This window comes from Rhamphochromis sp. 'chilingali', assembly GCF_963969265.1.
Source record: "Rhamphochromis sp. 'chilingali' genome assembly, chromosome: 18".
NCBI lineage: Eukaryota > Metazoa > Chordata > Actinopteri > Cichliformes > Cichlidae > Rhamphochromis > Rhamphochromis sp. 'chilingali'.
The window spans coordinates 16,686,399-16,704,352 of NC_137945.1; the positions used below are offsets into that span (position 1 = coordinate 16,686,399).

The following is a 17,954-nucleotide window of genomic DNA, read 5'->3' on the forward strand; positions in this document are numbered from 1 at the left end:
CTTTCAAAACTAGAGGATGAGCCCATGAACTCAGCCACAAAGTGTTTACTGAGATCATCCTGGATGTATAGACCTCTATCCGGTGTTGCTTTGTTTTTATTTGGGGGGTTGGCCATTAAAGGAACATAGTTTTGATGGACTTCTTCTTTGCCTTCACTTTTCAGACCGAGCGGCCTGTGTTTTATACATCTATATCATTTCAAATCATAGATGGTATGGAACAGTTGGACATAGTGAAAGTGGCATCAACAACATTTGTTGTTTACTTCTATTCTGAAGCCTTCATTTTAGCTTAATGGCCAAAAGTGAACATATTTCACCCAAAGCTAGCTAAACCTGGTTGGCAAATTGCATCCATAGACTATATGGGTGCAGTTGTTATTCAAAGAATGCCATATATTATACATTACTTTTTTTAAAAGCGTTATTTAATTATTCGCTGGTGAAAGTAATTTGTTACTCTACTGGCATAATTACTAGTTAACAATACAAACCTAAGGCAAAGTAGGGGCAGCCACCTGCTGCAACTGGTTGGAGATGAGGGGAGGAAGACCAAACAACAGTCTACAGTCTCAATCCCTGTTCTAATCAGAAACACGAATATGATCTATTTTTTAGTGTTTAAGTTTGAATACAAAGCTGAAAACACAAAGCAAAATTGAAAATAATCTTAAAGAGACGATTTCTCCTGTTATTGGCAGAAACATGACTTCATAAGACCAGGCTCTGGCTGCTGGGCTGGGGTCAGCATATACTTATCTTTCTGCTAGCTTTGTACTAGCATGCTGTCTGTGCAGATGTTTGCATGAACCCCATCCACCTCATCCCTGCACACGTGCAGTAGGAAAAAGGGCATGTTTGCTGTTTTAGTTCCATCCTGCCATCATGATGAAGAACTTGCATATCACAAGTAACATCATAACTGTAACTGTAATGTGATTACTGAATTTGTATTTGAAATGCTCCAAAAGGCACCAACACCACAAACATGACTGAGAGGTCTAGGACCAAGGTCAGCGACTCCAATTATCTGAGGTCAGAGCTAGCCAATTGTCTCAGGAGCTAGCTGTCAGCTGGAGACCACAAAAATGCACAACATTAAGGATGAAAACAATATAAATGTTTACAGAGCTCACTCATTTATTAGCCATGAAGGATATAAGTAGCTACAGAGACTAAAACATTTTTATTGTGCAAGGCTCTAAACTTAGCTCTGCTGTAAACCTAGATATTTTAACATGAAAATCATGGGCACTGACTCGCTTTTCAAGCCAGCCTCTAGAGGCCATTCAAGCAGCAGTTTTCACTCTTCTACACTGGTCTAATTTTTCAGCCCAAGAGGCTGTCGCTTAATGACTATCTGTTGACTTTGAACAATAAGCATTAATCAATAATTAATCAGTAAGAATGTGCCGGACATGGATTCATTTAACCTTATTTCTAAAAATGCTCAGAAGAGAAAACAGAGTCTAACGCTGTTACAGCAAAGTTGTGCTATTAGCCTGTGGAGCTAGGCTTTGTTTTCTGTAATGAGAATTCATACCACCCACTGCAACAGTGTGGTTTAGTAACATGTTTAAACAGAGAGATTACTGGAGCTCTTTGGCAAAAGATTATTAAGCTACATCAGGTTTTGGACAGTGAGTCAGACAATACAGGCTTGTTGTTTTAAGAATTAATAAAGAAAATCACCAGCCTTGTTCTTGAAAAACGAACTGGAGCTCTGAACAAATCGAGATAACGGGCTCCTGGGCACTGAAATGTAGGCCACCCACCTCTCTTTACACAGAAGCTAAGCAGGAAAAAAAATGTCTTTTTGTAATCATTCTGAATCCCCTTGTGCCTATTTTGCATCTCTCTGTAGTCATTTTGTGTCTCTTTGTAGTTGCGTTATCAGTCTCTTTGTAGTCATTTTGCATCCCTTTGAAAGTTGCTTGACTTTCCTACAGGAAACATTCAGAGCTTTTTAACTGGTTCAGGTGGCTCCTGGGCATGTGGCCAGTGGGCTTTTTCAGTAATCCACCCATGGCTCAGACAACCAAAGCTCTTTTTTTCAAACCAAAGATTTAAGCTCCCATTTCATTGCGGACACTGGTTTATATAAGTGACAAATGCAGTCACTGAAAAGACTCTAACAACACAATCCCCCACACATAAACCCCTCTGCTGGCCATCATTTCAACCACAATAACACCCCCCACACCACTGGCTTTATGAGACTTTGTCATAAAGCCATGTTGTTTCGCAAGGGCAGCTGAGCTCACTCCTTTTTATTCTTTTTTTTTTTAAACGTTGCGCTGTCATGACAGCAGCTAACAATCCAGCTGCCGTGTGAAGTGTGAGATAAATGCTCTGCTCACGCTGCAGCCTTGTCCAGAAGAGCGGAGAGGAAGAAAGATACTTGTAGCGATCAAGCCTGAATGGTTCTCTCCATCTGTGTAATTGGTTGAAATGAGCTATGAGGACCACCTGCTGACTGTCATTCAGAGCTCTTTTACATGGAAACTGTGCCCAGTGTCAGAGAAAGAGGCACACAGGGAACGTTACCATCAGCCCTGCTCTGTAAAATTCCTCGGAGGAAATTAACTCCTGTGCATTACGAGATCGATTATATTGTGGTTGGATTATCTTGGCTCTTACTTTATGTAACTAAATATCCACAGCGAATGTTTAAACTGCATTCGACTGAGATAACGGCTATTTAGATAAGTGCAAATTTAAAATTAAAGCGATTGTTATGTTGTGCAGCTTCTTTGCAGCATAGCCAGTTTAAAACAGCACCAGTCAACATTTAAGATAAGCTGTAATAAATTTACATAAATTGTAATAACTTTCCCAAGAGTTGGCGAAAACCAAAACCTCGCTTTAAAGCAACATGCCCAAACACCAGCTCATCCCTCAGTGTTTGACTATGCAGCACCATATTTTCCACTAAAAAAGACCCACAGTAAGTAAAGTAAAACTTTAATTTATAGCATTTTTTTTAAAAACACGACAACAAATAGTTACCCAAAAGCAAGTTTAAAAAGGCGAGTAGTTTTCAGCTGCTTATTGAAGATCTCAGGCTCAGAGGGAGAAAGCTCCAGAGTCTGGGGAGCACACTGATGCAAAACGTTCCCACAGCCAGCAGAGCCTGATCACATGACCCCAGAGACCTGCTGGGGATGTATGGATGTAAAAGTTCACTGATGATCGCTGGTGCTCATCCATGCAGAGACAAAATCAGAATCATACAGCAGATCCTGTAGTTAATAACAAGCCACTGCAACTGAATTACCAACTTTAATACACATCTTTACTGCTTCTATAGGAATTAAGAGGGTCAGTAGCAGCCAGGTGTTAATAATTGAGATCATTTTCTTAACTGATCATCAGCAAGTGTGAGCGCCTCTATAAAAGGAGAAGTCTTGGCAGTTTGCTGATCTGGAGTATTCAGACCAATGTGTTTGGGGAAAAAAACCCGGGCACCTTGCAGACTCGATCATTAACTCCTCTGCATATCAAAATAATACAGTGTGAGGCTGTCGGTCAGACATCTAAACTGTGGCTGAAAGTGGGTCATAGAACAGGACAATGATCCCAAACACAGCACGAATCTACAACAGAATGGCTTAAAAGTAAAAGAATAAAAAGTGCTGCGGTCCATACCTCAACGTGACTGAAATGCTGTGGTGAGAAATGAACAAAGTTGTGTGTAAATAAAAGCCTGCAAACCTCAACGAACTGAAGCAACGTTGTAAAAAGCAAAAGAAAAAAAAGAAAAGGAAAAAAAGAGCCGGCCAAAATTCCTCCACAAAGATGCGGGAAACTGATAAAGCCAAACAGAAAACAATTCAAGTTATTACTGCTAATGGTGCTTCTACCAGCTACTAAATCATGAGGTGTACTTTAGTTCATTCACAGGACTGTAAAAAAATCCCTATGAACACTCCATTTTTTCACAAGGACTGTATTACTCATTTCTTATGCATATTCTGAAGGACAGAGTGCAGCCTTGTGTGAACCCGTGTTAATGTAAATGATATTAAACATGCTCCAAATTCACAAACCGTTCCCACTTTTACACCTTCATTTTCTCCTCTTAACACATTCAAGCTGTTATGTTTAAACTCGACTGCTACGCTCCTATTTATATTCCTATTTATTGTGCTGCATCTTATCATTACTGCAATCACTTATGTTCCACTTCTGGAGGTCACAAGCTTAATAAGTAAACCAGGGCAAGAAAATGAAAGATCGGCTGGGGTCTGGATTCATTAAAGGAAAATTCATTCAACAATCAACGGTAACAGCCTCAATAGGGCTTAATTAGTGCAGATGAAATCTTGGGTTTGTAATTAGTGCGTATTAAGCAAGGGTTGATTTGTTGCGCGGGAGGAAAAAAAAAGCACATTACATAAGTAAACTGCTGTTTTGTTAGCTTCCTTCTACTTCTACTGTGATTGTTTGAATACAAGATATCAATATCTATACAGCAGTTTTCCAGGGAAATGAGGGCAACAGCCATTTAATTCATTTCCTATTTTTACCAACTAACCAGGGGAATTGACTTTACAACCTTCTCTTCAATAGTTTGTCTGCTGCCATCCCATTAAGCCTCAAAATAAACCTAGGCTGAAGGTCATTGCTTGTTTTGGCCTTCACCCATCTTTTCATCTTTTTTCAGCCCCTTTTATGTCTTTGGGCCTTTAGCATTTATGCCCACCAACTGACGACAGCAAATCCTTCGGCCCACTCGTTCATAACGCTGGATGCAGTTAAGGTAATCCACAATGTAAATAAAATCCTCATTACTGTTACATAAATCTGTCACAGTCTCCTCTCTGCAAGTCTGCCCCCCCCAACAGACGTGTGCATGGTCTGGCAGTCAATTACATCCCTTCACCTTCACAAAAAAAGAAGAAAAAAAAGCCCCCTCCACCATGGCAGGGGAGGCAGCAGAGCCCCGTATCTTTATCTGATCTTTATCCTCTCTCAGCAGCACGAATGGGGGGAGCTGTCAGTCTAAAACTCCAGCTAGCCAGAGCTCGCCAGAGTCCTCTTTAATGCAAAGCATCATCTCAACATAGACGCTGGTTAGGCAGTGAGGTTGAAAACGACAAGAAGTCAATCTCCACACGTTTGAGAGGAGGTATCCAACTGCAACATTATAAATATTCATGATGCACGTAAACAAATGGAAAATGTTTGATTAGGACTGATCAGTAAGGTATGAAATGACAAAAACAAAGCCTTCCTGGAATCATATTTTACACATGACCTGTTCACATATAACAGGAGAAACAGTGGCATTTATTAATGTCTCCCCGCTAACAATTGATCACACTCGTTTGGTTCTCCCTCTGGTCTGTGCTTCTATGTCACTGAGTTCAGAGGACATTAGTCATCTGCCGACCTACAATCAGACCACATTAAGGTTTCAGTCGTCATCAATAGTCCACCACCATCCATCCTCACTATATGTTTTATGCAGGTTCATTCTGACCTCATATTAAGCGCCTTTTCTTCCCTCAGCCGCTGAACCCTGACACAGTCTCCTCTGCTCAGATCAATAGACTAGGACACAAACCCAAGGCACAAACATCAAAAAGTTTTCTGTGTGCTCCTTTCTCCTTTCATCTTCTTCTTTAAAGCAAAGAGATGGCAGCATATGGAGTGTGTCATTCTCAAGGACAGTTCAGTTCGTCGTGTGACCGGACTTGGCAGAACAAGATAGTACTTATGATTGCCTCTGGCCATGTCACTCCACTGAAGAAGATCTCTCCCCCTTAGTCCCTCAGCTCATTCCCTCTCGCATCTATTGGCTTCCATCCATCTTACTCTTTTCTCTCTCTCTGCAGGCTTCCATCCCCAAGTACTCGTTTCTTGAGTACATCCAGTTTATCGGTGGCCAACGCTTCTCTTAAGGCCCCGAAGAAGCCGTGATAGTGGGCTGTGTTGTGGATCATGAGTAGAACTCCAGCCAGCAGCTCATTGGTCACCAGCAGGTGGTGCAGGTACGCCCTCTGGTGGTTCTTACAGCAGTAACAGCCACACCCCTCCACCAGCGGCCTATAGTCGTCCTGATACCTGGGCAGAAGTTCAAACACAGTTTGAGTTTAAGTAGAATTCATGAACAGGCATTATAAATGTAAATTAGGTCTTCAGCAAACACATGAAAGAAAAGAACTTGCAAACACTGCTACTTAGAAAACCCACTGGGGTATTACAATAGCTGCTACGAACCTTTTCTCTTTGAGGTTCATCTCAAAGGGTGTCATCTGTGTTTGATCATGACGATTAAGATCGCCATTCTGCTGGCTCTCCCCTGCTGTCGCCTTCTCTTCGTTCAACTCCAACACTGCCAAAACATGCATGCATCGGTACGGTGTTATCCTAATAACAAACCGTGGGTAACACAGGAAGTCAAAGCTGTCCTCAACATGAAGAAGAAGGCTTTCAGGAGCAAAGTGAAGGAGGAGATGAAAGCAGCACAGCGGGAGGTGAAACGCTGCCTGAGGGAAGCAAAGGACACCTACAGGAGGAAGGTGGAGCAGAAGTTGGAGAGGAACAATATGAGGGAGGTCTGGAATGGTGTGAAAACCATCACAGGCCACAACACCAAGAAAAGCACAGTGGGGGGGACTGTGGAGAAGGCAAACGAACTCAACAACTTCTTCAACAGGTTTGACCAGCCCACAACCCCCCCACCCTCACCCTCACCTTCACTACAGAGTCCTCTCCCCACTCTCCTGCCTCCCTCGCTTCCCCCCCTTCCTGACACCATGACACCCCCCTCCTCCAATCCCTCTCTCAGCAGCAAGACATCTCCCCCCCTCCCCTCCTCCCAAACATCTCCCAGTGTCACAGTGGATCAGGTCAGGAGGCAACTGAGGAAGCTTCGCCCCAGAAAGGCAGCAGGCCCAGACAAGGTGTGTCCTAGGATGCTAAAGGCGTGTGCTGCTGAACTTGGGGAGCCGCTACAACGAGTCTTCAACCTCAGTCTGCGACTGGGGAGAGTGCCCGCCCTATGGAAGACATCCTGCATCGTCCCGGTCCCCAAAAAGAACCGGCCCAATGAGCTGAATGACTTCCGACCGGTGGCACTGACGTCACATCTTATGAAGACTCTAGAGCGGCTCTTCCTCAACTTCCTCCGACCACAGGTACAACATGCCCAGGACCCACTACAGTTTGCATACAAGGCGGGTGTCGGAGTGGAGGATGCCATCCTGTACCTCCTACACAGAGCCCACTCACACCTGGATGGGGGAAAAGGCACGGTCAGGATACTGTTTCTTGACTTTTCCAGTGCCTTTAATACCATCCGGCCCTGTATGCTTCAGGAAAAACTGAACAGGATGGAGGTGGACCCCTGCCTGGTGGCTTGGATCTCCGACTACCTCACCGACAGACCACAGTACGTCAGGCTGAAGGACATCACGTCTGACACAGTGGTCAGCAGCACAGGAGCACCACAGGGAACTGTGCTGTCCCCTCTTCTCTTCACCCTGTACACCTCTGACTTCTGCTACATCTCTGAATTATGCCACATTCAGAAGTTTGCAGATGACACGGCCATCATGGGGTGTATCTGGGATGATCAGGAAGAGGAGTACAGAAGTCTGGTGAGGAACTTTGTCGCATGGAGTCACACAAACCACCTGCAACTCAACACCTCAAAGACTAAGGAACTGGTTGTGGACTTCGGGAGGTCCAGAGAAGGTCCACTGCCGGTTCAGATAGAGGGGGAGGAGGTGGAGGTGGTCAACAAGTACAAGTACCTCGGGCTGTGGGTGGACGATAAACTGGACTGGTCATGCAACACAGAGCACCTGTATAAAAAAGCCCAAAGCCGACTGTACTTCCTCAGGAGGCTGAGGTCTTTTAACATCTGCAGGAAGCTCCTGAGGATGTTTTACCAGTCAGTGGTTGCTGGAGTACTTTTCTATGCTGTGGTGTGCTGGGGGAGCAGCACAGCAAAGAAGGACTCATGCAGGCTGGAGAAACTGATCAGGAAGGCTGGCTCTGTGGTCGGCATGAAGCTGGACACTCTGGTGACAGTGGCAGAGAAAAGCACACTAAAAAAACTGCTGGACATTATGAACAATGCTGGGCATCCTCTGCACACGGCCATAAACAATCAGAAGAGTCTGTTCAGTGACAGGTTGCTTCTCCCCAAGACAAGAACTAACAGACTTAAAAACTCCTTTGTCCCACACGCCATCAAACTGTTTAACTCCTCTCTGGAGGGGAGAGGGAGGGGAAACAGGAGGACAAAGGAGGGAACAACTAAGCTGTAGTGCCTCTTCACTTCACTGTACAATACCTTGTGCAATACTTTTTGTAAATAGTCAACAGTGCAATAGACTCAATACTTGAAATGTGCAATTCACTTGTATTTTTATTTTTTATTCCTATTTATTCTATTTATCCCCTTTGTATATTTTATTTATATTTGTCTCTGTATTTATATATGTGTGTGTGTGTGTGTGTGTGTGTGTGTGTGTGTGTGTGTGTGTGTATATATATATATATATATATATATATATATATATATAACAATTCTGTAACTGTAACTTCGGTCGTTGCTGTGCTTTTTGGAAGTCGAATTTCCCAGAGGAACCCACCCGAGGGATTAATAAAGTTCTATCTTATCTTATCTCTCTTATCGTATAAATCCCAGCACAGATCCCTGGCCAAATGGCATGTCCCATTGCAGTATGACAGCAATAATCAAACACGTATCACCGCAGCTAACACTTATACATCCTTTTTTTTCCCCACTATTTGAATATAACATCCACAGTCACTGTTGAAAATGGCATTGGCTCCAATTGTGGCTGCAGCATGAGTGATTGAAGTCATTAATGCAAAGGGGGGTGGGGGTGTAGGATAAATACACAGCTGACTCAAACATTAAGATGCAATTTTTTTACAATATTGGCCATCCAGATGCATAATATTACCTATACTGATATTATCAACAATAGCAAAGTGAGAAGCAGAACTAACAGACAAACTGAGGCATTTATGTGTGTAGCTGCTAATAAACAACAAACACCCAACATACAGCAGAGTAACAGAGGCAGAGCTAGAGCTAACTGAGACAGCCTTTACCAAATCATAAAACAAAACCTTCATTGGCAACCTGCACAATCTAGAGTACTCAGTCTTCCACGGACCAGGACTTTCTTGTATTTTTTTAAATGGTCTTTAGCAATAGTTCTCGAGGCTTTCTGAGGGTCTTTTAGGGTTTTTCTTTGGGCATTAGTGAAGTGATTCCCAAAGACCTATTAACTCAACCTCAAATCTCAGTATGCTGTGTGGTGTCTCCTTCAAAAATTGCCTCATCAGAAATGTCTCAGTGGCAGAGTGGCTATCAAGAAGCCATCATTAAGGAAGGGAAACATGGAGAAGAGACAGAGGTATGCCAAATTACACAAGAGTTAGACTGAAAATCAGTGAGCACAGGACTTATGGAGTGATGAATCAAAATTTGTCATCCATATGTATGTATGGAGGAGCTCGGCAGACAATATTGAGTGTCTACATTCATCTTTGAAACACGTTTCAGGCTCTGTCAAGGTTTACGGCTCTATTTCAACCATTGCTGTTGGGGCTCTTGTCAAAATTGCTGGAAAAATGAAAGCTGAAAAGTACCATCAGCTTTAAATCTGCCATGGAATACCGTCTGGAAAACGTAGATAGGAGAACTCACAATGCAATACTATCAGTTGTGCTCTTTATACTTTATTTCCACCCGTTCAGTTTATTTCACGTCTCAATAAATATTTCCACCCATTTCACATTTTCCAAACAAAACATAAAAAATGAGGGGCGGCTCATGACTTCCGCACAGTACTGTAGTTTCATAGGCTTTGAATGGTAACTCTTGTTGAAGAAGAGCGGTTTTTAATAAGAGGGCTGTTGTTTAAAGGAGGACCAGATCTCTAGCCAGAAACAGACAAAAGATACAAGGAAGACTGGAGGGTTTGCTGGAGAAGAAGAAGAAAAAAAAGTGATCCATAGCAATGTCTGTTATTAAAGATAGAGATTAAACGGTAAGAGAAGAGCATAATGGGTTTAGTGGAACCCAAGAGAGGTGATGCAGAGAGCAACAAAGTGCATAAACAAAGCAGAAAACGGAAATTATCATGGTGTCTGTGTGGAGCTTAAAAGGGGAGGTGATAAGCTTCAGAATAAAACTGGATGGAATGAAGCTTGACCAAAGCTAATAAAACATCAAGAAGCGAGAAGTAACTTTCACTGGAGATTAAATTTTGCACAAAGAAAAAAAGCAGCAACAACACAAACTGGATCTAAGAAGAAAGAGACTGGAGTTCGAAGGCTATCGTTGTCACAGGCCCTTCATAAAACCATAAGAGAGGAAACGCAGAACTGCATCTCACACTGCTGCGTGTAAAACACATCTAAAATGTGTACTCTCATCTATTTGAACTAATGAGCCAGGTCAATGAGTTCATCTTTACAAACATTTAAATTTATATGATCTGAAGTTAGTTTAAGCACTATAAGTCAGAGGCAGCAGCGACGTCATTACCGCCAAGCTGATAAGCTGCGCTAGTTAGCTTTTACAAGGAACAGCTTAGAGCCAAACAAATTTAGCTGCAATTAGCAGACACACAAGCTGTGCAAGCTGTTTTTACCTTAAATTACACATTTCTATGGCGTGATCGTTTTCATACGCTAAAATCTCCTTAGCTTTGTCTCAGATAAGCAGTTATCCTGCCTTAAAGTGGCAGAAATAGCAGTGAGGACACATAAAAAGATTGGAGGGGCTTCTAAAAATAGAGAAAGAAACCGTGTGACAGATGAATACTTTAAGTGGGTGACAAGGGGGGAACGGGTGAATTAGCATATGCTCTGACACGTCTAAAAGAACCTTAACTGGGAAGCGAGGGTGTTGACATACCTCCCACGGGGCTGTGTAATTGGCTGAATGGTGAATTAGAATTTCTCTAAGGGTCCGACACCTTCACTGAACTCCATTATGCTCCATGTGCAGAATTGATTAATGCTGTCTGGCACTGCATAGCACCAGATCCCAAACTCCCCTCATCAGATGTCAATGATCACAAGTAACACTTAATTTCTATTCATTACTTGAAAACCGGCCGCAGCAGCCGTCAGCCTTGTTTCTCACCAAATTAAAACTAGATAACGGCATCGCTGTGAGATGAAAGCCCTTCGTCCGTTTGTTTAAGAACCAGGAACATTAACTCCATCCTTTTTTAACTCACCATCAAAGGCTCCTCCTATGGAAATTAACAAATCTGCTAGAGCATATTTAATCATCACTTCTGTTTTATCAGTTAACTCAGACTCGGTGCCATTTAAGACATCAAAGTAGCGTCTGTTCCCCTTTCTAAAGAATTAACACTAATACTTTTTCATACATGAAATCCACTATATTTATATCCTTTTAATCTTTTCACACTGCTCTGGTCATACCTCTTTAATCCACTATTCTGTTTATCACTCATGTGTATTCAGGGTTCATGCTGGAATACAAGTGAAAGGCAAAACTATGGAATTATTAACAATAAAATAAGATGTTTTATTCATGGAGTTCGGTCCTGAGGGGCTGCATGCATGAAACATAAAGAGCTTATAGATTTATATGTGTGCACAAAAACTACCAATGAAGTGAACTTTCTTTTCACTTCAGTTTACTTTTACTGGCTGTAATGACACAACTTCAGCTGATAAATGTGAGGAGGTCTAAAAGTGCTAACTACGTCTCAGCACAGCTCTTCACCACACCTGCAGGGGGCGCTCTACCTGCGCGCTCTGGGTCCGTGGAAATGTCAAAGCCGAAGGAGAGAGCGCAGCCTCGCTCTGTCGCCAGGAAGGGGAAAAAACTCTCAAACAGGTCCACGCCGGCCTCGACGCACGCCAGCACCTCATCAGGTCGTCCCACACCGTGCAGGAGTCTGAGAGTCACACACAAACGCGCACAAAGACACCAAAAATCAATAGCCTGAACACTCAATAAATGAAACGTTGATGCAAAATGTCAACAACATATTACTGGCAGACAAAAGCCTTTCACAAACACCAGCAGCACGCTTCTTCTCTGGAGTGTTGGTTGGCTCGTTGGTGCCTTCCCCATTTCCCGGGCTCCTCCTGACTCTCTGCCTCCAGGCATCAAGGTCAAGGCGAATTTAGCATTCGATAATGACTCATCTCCACTTTCTGGTAGGAAGCTGCTTCTCTAACAGCCAGAAAAACCAGCGGGGATGCTGCCCTATGGTGTTCCAGATGAGCCTGTTAACAAGCCAACTTAGGGAAGCTCCTGATCACAGACCTCTCATTTCTGATTACAGTAGCTCTGTGTAGCTCCACTCTTTAAGCCACGAGCAGAGCTCCTCCATCCCCTCCCAGAGAGGTGGGCTCATGTGACATGATCTCCAGAGAGTAAACTCCTAAAGGATGATTCAGTGTGGAGGAACACCCCCCCAAAGTCTCTAAAGGGACTGTAGTCTGCCATGTTTTAAGCTGCATAGAAAGATGTGTCTGAGACAAATGATTATTTGTCCAAACTGATCTAAATTAATTATCCAACAGGATAAAACGTACATTGTATTTAGGAGCAAATCTTCAACCGAGGTCACAATAAACTCCTTATCAAAATAGCTGCTGATGAGTTTTTAACCTTTTCCCCTTTAATTAAATTAATGATGTATCTAATAAAGTGGCAGTGACTGTGTATCATGCTCTTAGAATTGTAAAAGGAAATGCGGACGTGGATTTTCCAACCTAAAAAATACTTTTCTACTTTTTCCTTTTTGAATGTGCACATTTTGTCTTATAAAAGTGACCCAAAAAAACTGTCCCAGCAAAGAAGAAATGTAATAAAGAGCAACGCAATGGATGAAAATTAAATGACACCAGCACTTTAAGGTCGAGCTGAGATAATGAGCGCTTGAAGATTGCGGAGGGGGTGGGGGCGAGGCATAGCTGCTGGGTTTTCACTTATAATTAATCAAGCAGGACAATTAATTGATTTTGCAGAATACATCAAATGCGGCTTCTCAGCCTCTGAATTATAACGTCTTTACACATTAATTGCTACATTTATCAGAAATGAATGAGCAGCTAATCGATCTGTCAGTTAAATAAGACTTAATGTGTTCCACTGTGACAAAAACGTGGATTGCCTCTTCAATACGTTCACAAATAAAATCAGTACAGTCGGTTGTTGTTGTCCATTTCCACTCTTCTATTTAGTTTTATCATGGCTGAACAAACAGGTAAATTAATAGATGAAAGAAATGAGGGGAAAAATTCATGAGAACAATTTTTTTTCGAAAAAATGAACAGAAAGTTCAAAATATCTGTTGCCATGACGTCTATATCCTCCTGAACTGGAACAGCTGGAAACGGACATTTTAACATTTTTATTTTCTGATGTTTTAACCAAATAATTAATTGAGTAATCTGCACATTAAACCGTTGCCAGTGGAAATCCTAAATTAAATATTTGACCGAGTAAACATGACTATTCCGTGGTAATGGGCATTTTTAAGCCTTTAGCAGAGTGCATTTTTCAGTAGTAATGAAAACAATTATTGATGCTGAAAATAATGACTAGTTGTTGCCCTGCAGTGAGATTCTGTGTAGACACAAAGCTTCAAAAGTCAGATCTCCAACTGCTAGATAAATGCACAGCGTGGAAGAAATTGTCCTGGTGGCACAAAATGAAAAACAGCAGCAGAGAGGGCTCGTTTGTTTAGCCCCACTATTGCTCTTTCTGTTTGGTCCTGCCTGACTGTGTTCGGTGAATGCTTTCCAATTCAATGATGGGAAAAACTGTTTGAGCTGTAATCAATTCACAAAGGTCACGTAGCCACGAGAAGGCAAACCTGGGTTTGTCCTCAGGCAGCTCCTTGATCATAGCAGTGATGAGCTGGGTCCTCAGAGTTTGGTCCATGGAGCCCGTCTGGAGGCCGTCCAGACAGAATCCTGCCACGGGCCTCTTGGCGGTCTCTCTGGCAGAGCGTACTCTCTCTTCCAGGATGTCGCCTCCTTCCACCACACCAAACACCTCAACTCCCTCCAATTCCTAGAAATGACAGACAGCGAGGGGACTAGAAACTGCCAAAACACTCCAAAATGACAAAAGAAAGAAGGAGCCAAGAGATCAAAATCTAGATTTTCATGGGCACGCACGGTCCTTGACAAGATTTGCAGCTGCAAAAATAAATAAATTAAAGGCTTTAATCTTGCCAGAGCCCATCTGCAAGTTTGTACATTCAAGGCACAAATTTGACTGCAAGTCACGAGGAGCTAAGACAGTCCCCGTAGCACCCATGTCATGAATTACCTGCAGAATGCTGTCAGTCCTCTCTGCTTAATGTGACTCCAAACTCTCAGTTTATTGTCTCAAGGAACATTTGGTTTGCGTTCAGGTGAGGAAACAGCTTATAAATTTACAAGCAATTAGCAAAGACTTAGAGAACATATATAAGCATAGAAAAAAAAAACACTAATATGTCCTAGGGCTAGAGGAGAACATTGCTTTTTTTTAATCTATTATCCACTGAGGCGTAAAAGAGCAAAGATGTCATATGCACGAGTCACGACAGTTCCCCCGCACCTCTTCATATTAATCCTTTTTACTCAGTCCACCCTCTCATGGAATGAGCCACTCTTTGACTGCAATCAAAAGAAAGCAAAGCAGACTATTCTATTAGTCATGCTTAATGCTGCACCATCACACACCTGCTGATAGTGTAGATACCCACTGATAATGAATTCATCCTAATCTCACTGAGCTTCCAGCTGTAGTACAGATGCACAGCAGCCCCTGTCACAACTGCACTAACGTCAATCTTTGTCTTGTGTGTCTGTGCGATGCATGACTCACTCGCAGATGCAAGCGTGCTCAGCGGCTGATAAAGTGTGTGTTCACTGTGTACCTTTGATTTTTGGTGCACCAGCAAACACTCGTCCAAATGAGCGAGAGTCCGATCCACCGACTTTCTGACCCGTTTGCGAGAAGCGCTGTTCTGCCAGGTCTCTCCGTCGCACATGCTCTGGTACCAGTCTGGCTGTACGGTCTTCTGAAGAGCCATGAACTTGGCCACCGTTAGTTCTATCCGCCCACCGCTGCCCCACACTGACACCGTCTAATAACAAAGCAAAAATATGTGAGAAACCCATTTCACCTGTGATCGCACCCAGCGGTAAAGTCACCAGGGCCTTTAGTTTACCACAGCGTGAGCAATGTCACCTTGTTGGTGGTGTAACCCGTCGGGCTGTGCGTGGCAGGGTCGTGAAGGGAGCAGTAGAGCACAGTATCATGAAGACCTGAAACCAGACGTAACTGCATCACTCACAGAGAACACAGCAGCAAAGGAGTTAAGAGGGTCGAGCGTGAAGCCAGGTGACAGAGCGAGGCGCTTCGACTCTGCATGTTAATGTGACGACTGAGAGAAGAACGAGCTGTGTCCTTATCAGCAAACCCAGCCGCTGCAGAGGATCAGAAGGTGAGAAAACAAAACTGTCTAATAGCAGCAAAGGCTATTCAATCACTGCTTGTCCCTTCAGGGGCTTCAGAGGCAGAGGCAGTAGTAATCAATGATAGTTTATTCCAAGTGATGATATCGTGGTAACATGTCTAATTTTCTTAAAGTGGCTGCCTGAGGCTGGGTGAAGCCCAGGCCACGTCCACAGCAACACATTTTTGCTTTCAAATCTACAGCTTCTTTATTTACACCTACCCATCACACCACTCTGGCATTTTAGCTTCCCTAAACGGGAGACTAAATAATTTTCAGTGTATTAAAATAAAAATGCAGTTGCCATTTTTTAAAGGTTTATATGGTTGGTAAGCATGGCACACTCACCAAAATGCTGCACATTTGCTTTCATTACTGTACTTCTAGAGGAGCTCAGACTGAATTTATCCACACATGTCTAAATGAATGTGTTTATTATGAAGGAGGAAGTGTTATCCCCTCCCCCCAATTTCTCTAGCCACACCCATACTCAATCGAGAAATCACTTAAATAGGACCTGTATGAGAAAGTGGAGTGGAACAAAAAAATCCTCAAAATCATCCCACGATCCAAGAAAACAAATAAAAAACTAATTTTAACTGCAATCTATCAGCCTGCAAAAGGTTATCAAGTCATTTCTAAAGCTGTTGGACTCCAGCAAACCACAGTGCGACGACATTATCCACAAATGCTGAAATCATGGAACAGTGGTGAACCTTCCCAGAAGTGGCCGGCTGACCAAAATTAACTCAAGAGTGCAGCGACGACCCATCCAATACGTCACAAGTATCCCTGAACAACTTGCAAAGAACTGAAGGCCTCACTTGTCTCAGTTAGCGTCAGTGTTCATCACTCCACCATAAGAAAGAAACTGGGCAAAAATGGCCTTCATGGCAGAGTTCCAAGACAAAAACCACTGCTGAGCAGGAGAAGGAACATAAAAGCTCATCTCAGTGTTGACGAAAAACAACTTGATGATAAACAAGACTTTTTGTAAAACACTCTGTGGGGTGATGAGACAAAAGTTGAACTTTTTGGAAAATTGTGTGTCCCATTAAATCTGAGGTAAAAGTAAGACAGCATTTCAGAAAAGAAAGATCATACCAACAGTAAAATATGGTGGTGGTAATGTGATGGTCTGGGGCTGCTTTGCTGCTTCAGGACCTGGAAGACTTGCTGTGGTAAATAGAAAGAGGAATTCTGCTGCCTACCAAAACATCCTGAAGGAGAATATCTGGATATCTGTTCAAGCTAACCATGACCTCTCTTCTCTATATGGATTTATTTTTCTTTTGTTAACGTGTAATATGCCACTCTGGAGCTGCTCCAATCACAAATCCACTACTCTACACCCACCTGTGGATCAGTAGTCTCCTGTATGGTTAAATGTGTGACTCGTCAGATGTGCTAAATTAATTTATTGTGCCATAAATCTAATAACAAACAACAATAATAATAGTGATAAATGGAAAAAGTCTGAATATCAGCTCCAATAATCAGAACGGCAGATAATCAGTCAACCCCTCTGCAACACTTCATATTCTCCATTTAGGTAAAAAAAGAAAAAAGAAAAAGAAATGATGATAGATTACCTATTAATCAATACTCAATACATATGAATACATTGGATAAGCTCTGGTGTCATCATAATTTAAGCGTAATTAATGGTGTCTTGTTTGAACACCTGTCGTCCTCTTCTTCTTCTGCTCTCATTACTCTCTGTAAGATAAACATGCTGAAAGGAAAGAGAGAAAGAGGAAATTATGAAAAATGTAAATTTTTACCTGCGAATTTTCTGAATCCATCCTTAAACTCCTCCAGCACCTCCTGGTGCTCAGCTCTAGAAGGAGAATGGTTGAGATGTGGTTTAGATTTGAAAAATAAAAGGAGATCACTGTGCGTGCTTTGGCGTTTCCATAATGGGACAGCTTACATGTGGGACAAAGTGATCTGAGTGACAGAGGGGAGACTGATCAGCGTGTGCAGTGTGTCCTGAGTGAGGTGGGGAACGGTGCCAAAGTGTGTGTACAGCAGACACCCCGGGATCTCCAGTGAATGCTGCCCCGTCCTGTCCAGTCCCTTCAGGACACCCAGCCGACTTCTTCCCTGAACCACGCGGGACAGCTCCAGTTGCATCCTGCTCCCAGCCATAGCAAAAACTCCAGTCGAAGCGCTAAAAGGACTCCCTCCAACAGCTGAAATAGTACGAGTGTTACTGGTTTTGACTTAGCCACGTAGCTAGCTAGCCTTCCCACTCACGTGTATTTGGAATATTTACCGCTCTAAGTCCGACACTTGGATGAAACCTACACACTCACAGGGATGCTTGTTTACGTGAGAAACGCTGAAAATCAAACAGCTCACCAACAAAACCTCATGGGCTGACAGGAACTACAAGTCGCAGGAATATGTCGTCATCAACGGCGAAGGCACCGCTTAAAAGAAAAA

At 42.8% G+C, this 17,954-nt stretch overlaps 1 protein-coding gene across 5 annotated transcripts; it reads right to left on the reverse strand.

Moving 5' to 3' along the window:
* Positions 1 to 2,947: 2,947 nt before the first annotated feature.
* On the reverse strand, positions 2,948 to 17,926 carry qtrt2 (queuine tRNA-ribosyltransferase accessory subunit 2). Of its 5 annotated transcripts, XM_080864966.1 has the most exons (9): positions 17,785 to 17,926; positions 17,440 to 17,701; positions 17,291 to 17,346; positions 15,239 to 15,315; positions 14,925 to 15,134; positions 13,869 to 14,068; positions 11,767 to 11,936; positions 6,226 to 6,514; positions 2,948 to 6,069 (listed from the first exon to the last, which is right to left on the reverse strand). In XM_080864966.1, exons 2-9 carry the CDS (start codon positions 17,655 to 17,657, stop codon positions 5,817 to 5,819), a joined length of 1,473 nt encoding a protein of 490 aa, XP_080721092.1. In that variant the 5' UTR covers positions 17,658 to 17,701; positions 17,785 to 17,926; the 3' UTR covers positions 2,948 to 5,816. The 5 variants fall into 5 exon arrangements, with proteins under 5 accessions (XP_080721092.1, XP_080721093.1, XP_080721091.1 ...); XM_080864967.1 differs by having other exon boundaries at positions 11,785 to 11,936; positions 17,440 to 17,922; XM_080864965.1 differs by having other exon boundaries at positions 17,440 to 17,922.
* Positions 17,927 to 17,954: the final 28 nt, after the last annotated feature.

Coding starts and splice junctions, on each gene's coding strand:
- qtrt2 (XM_080864966.1), bottom strand. CDS start 17,657: ATGGCTGGGAGCAGGATGCAACTGGAGCTGTCCCGCGTGGTTCAGGGA. Junction 6,515..11,766: donor AGGTAGAGCGCCCCCTGCAG/GTGTGGTGAAGA, acceptor TTCCTCCTGTAG/GTGTCCTTTGCTTCCCTCAG. Junction 6,070..6,225: donor ATGAACCTCAAAGAGAAAAG/GTTCGTAGCAGC, acceptor ACTTCTGCCCAG/GTATCAGGACGACTATAGGC.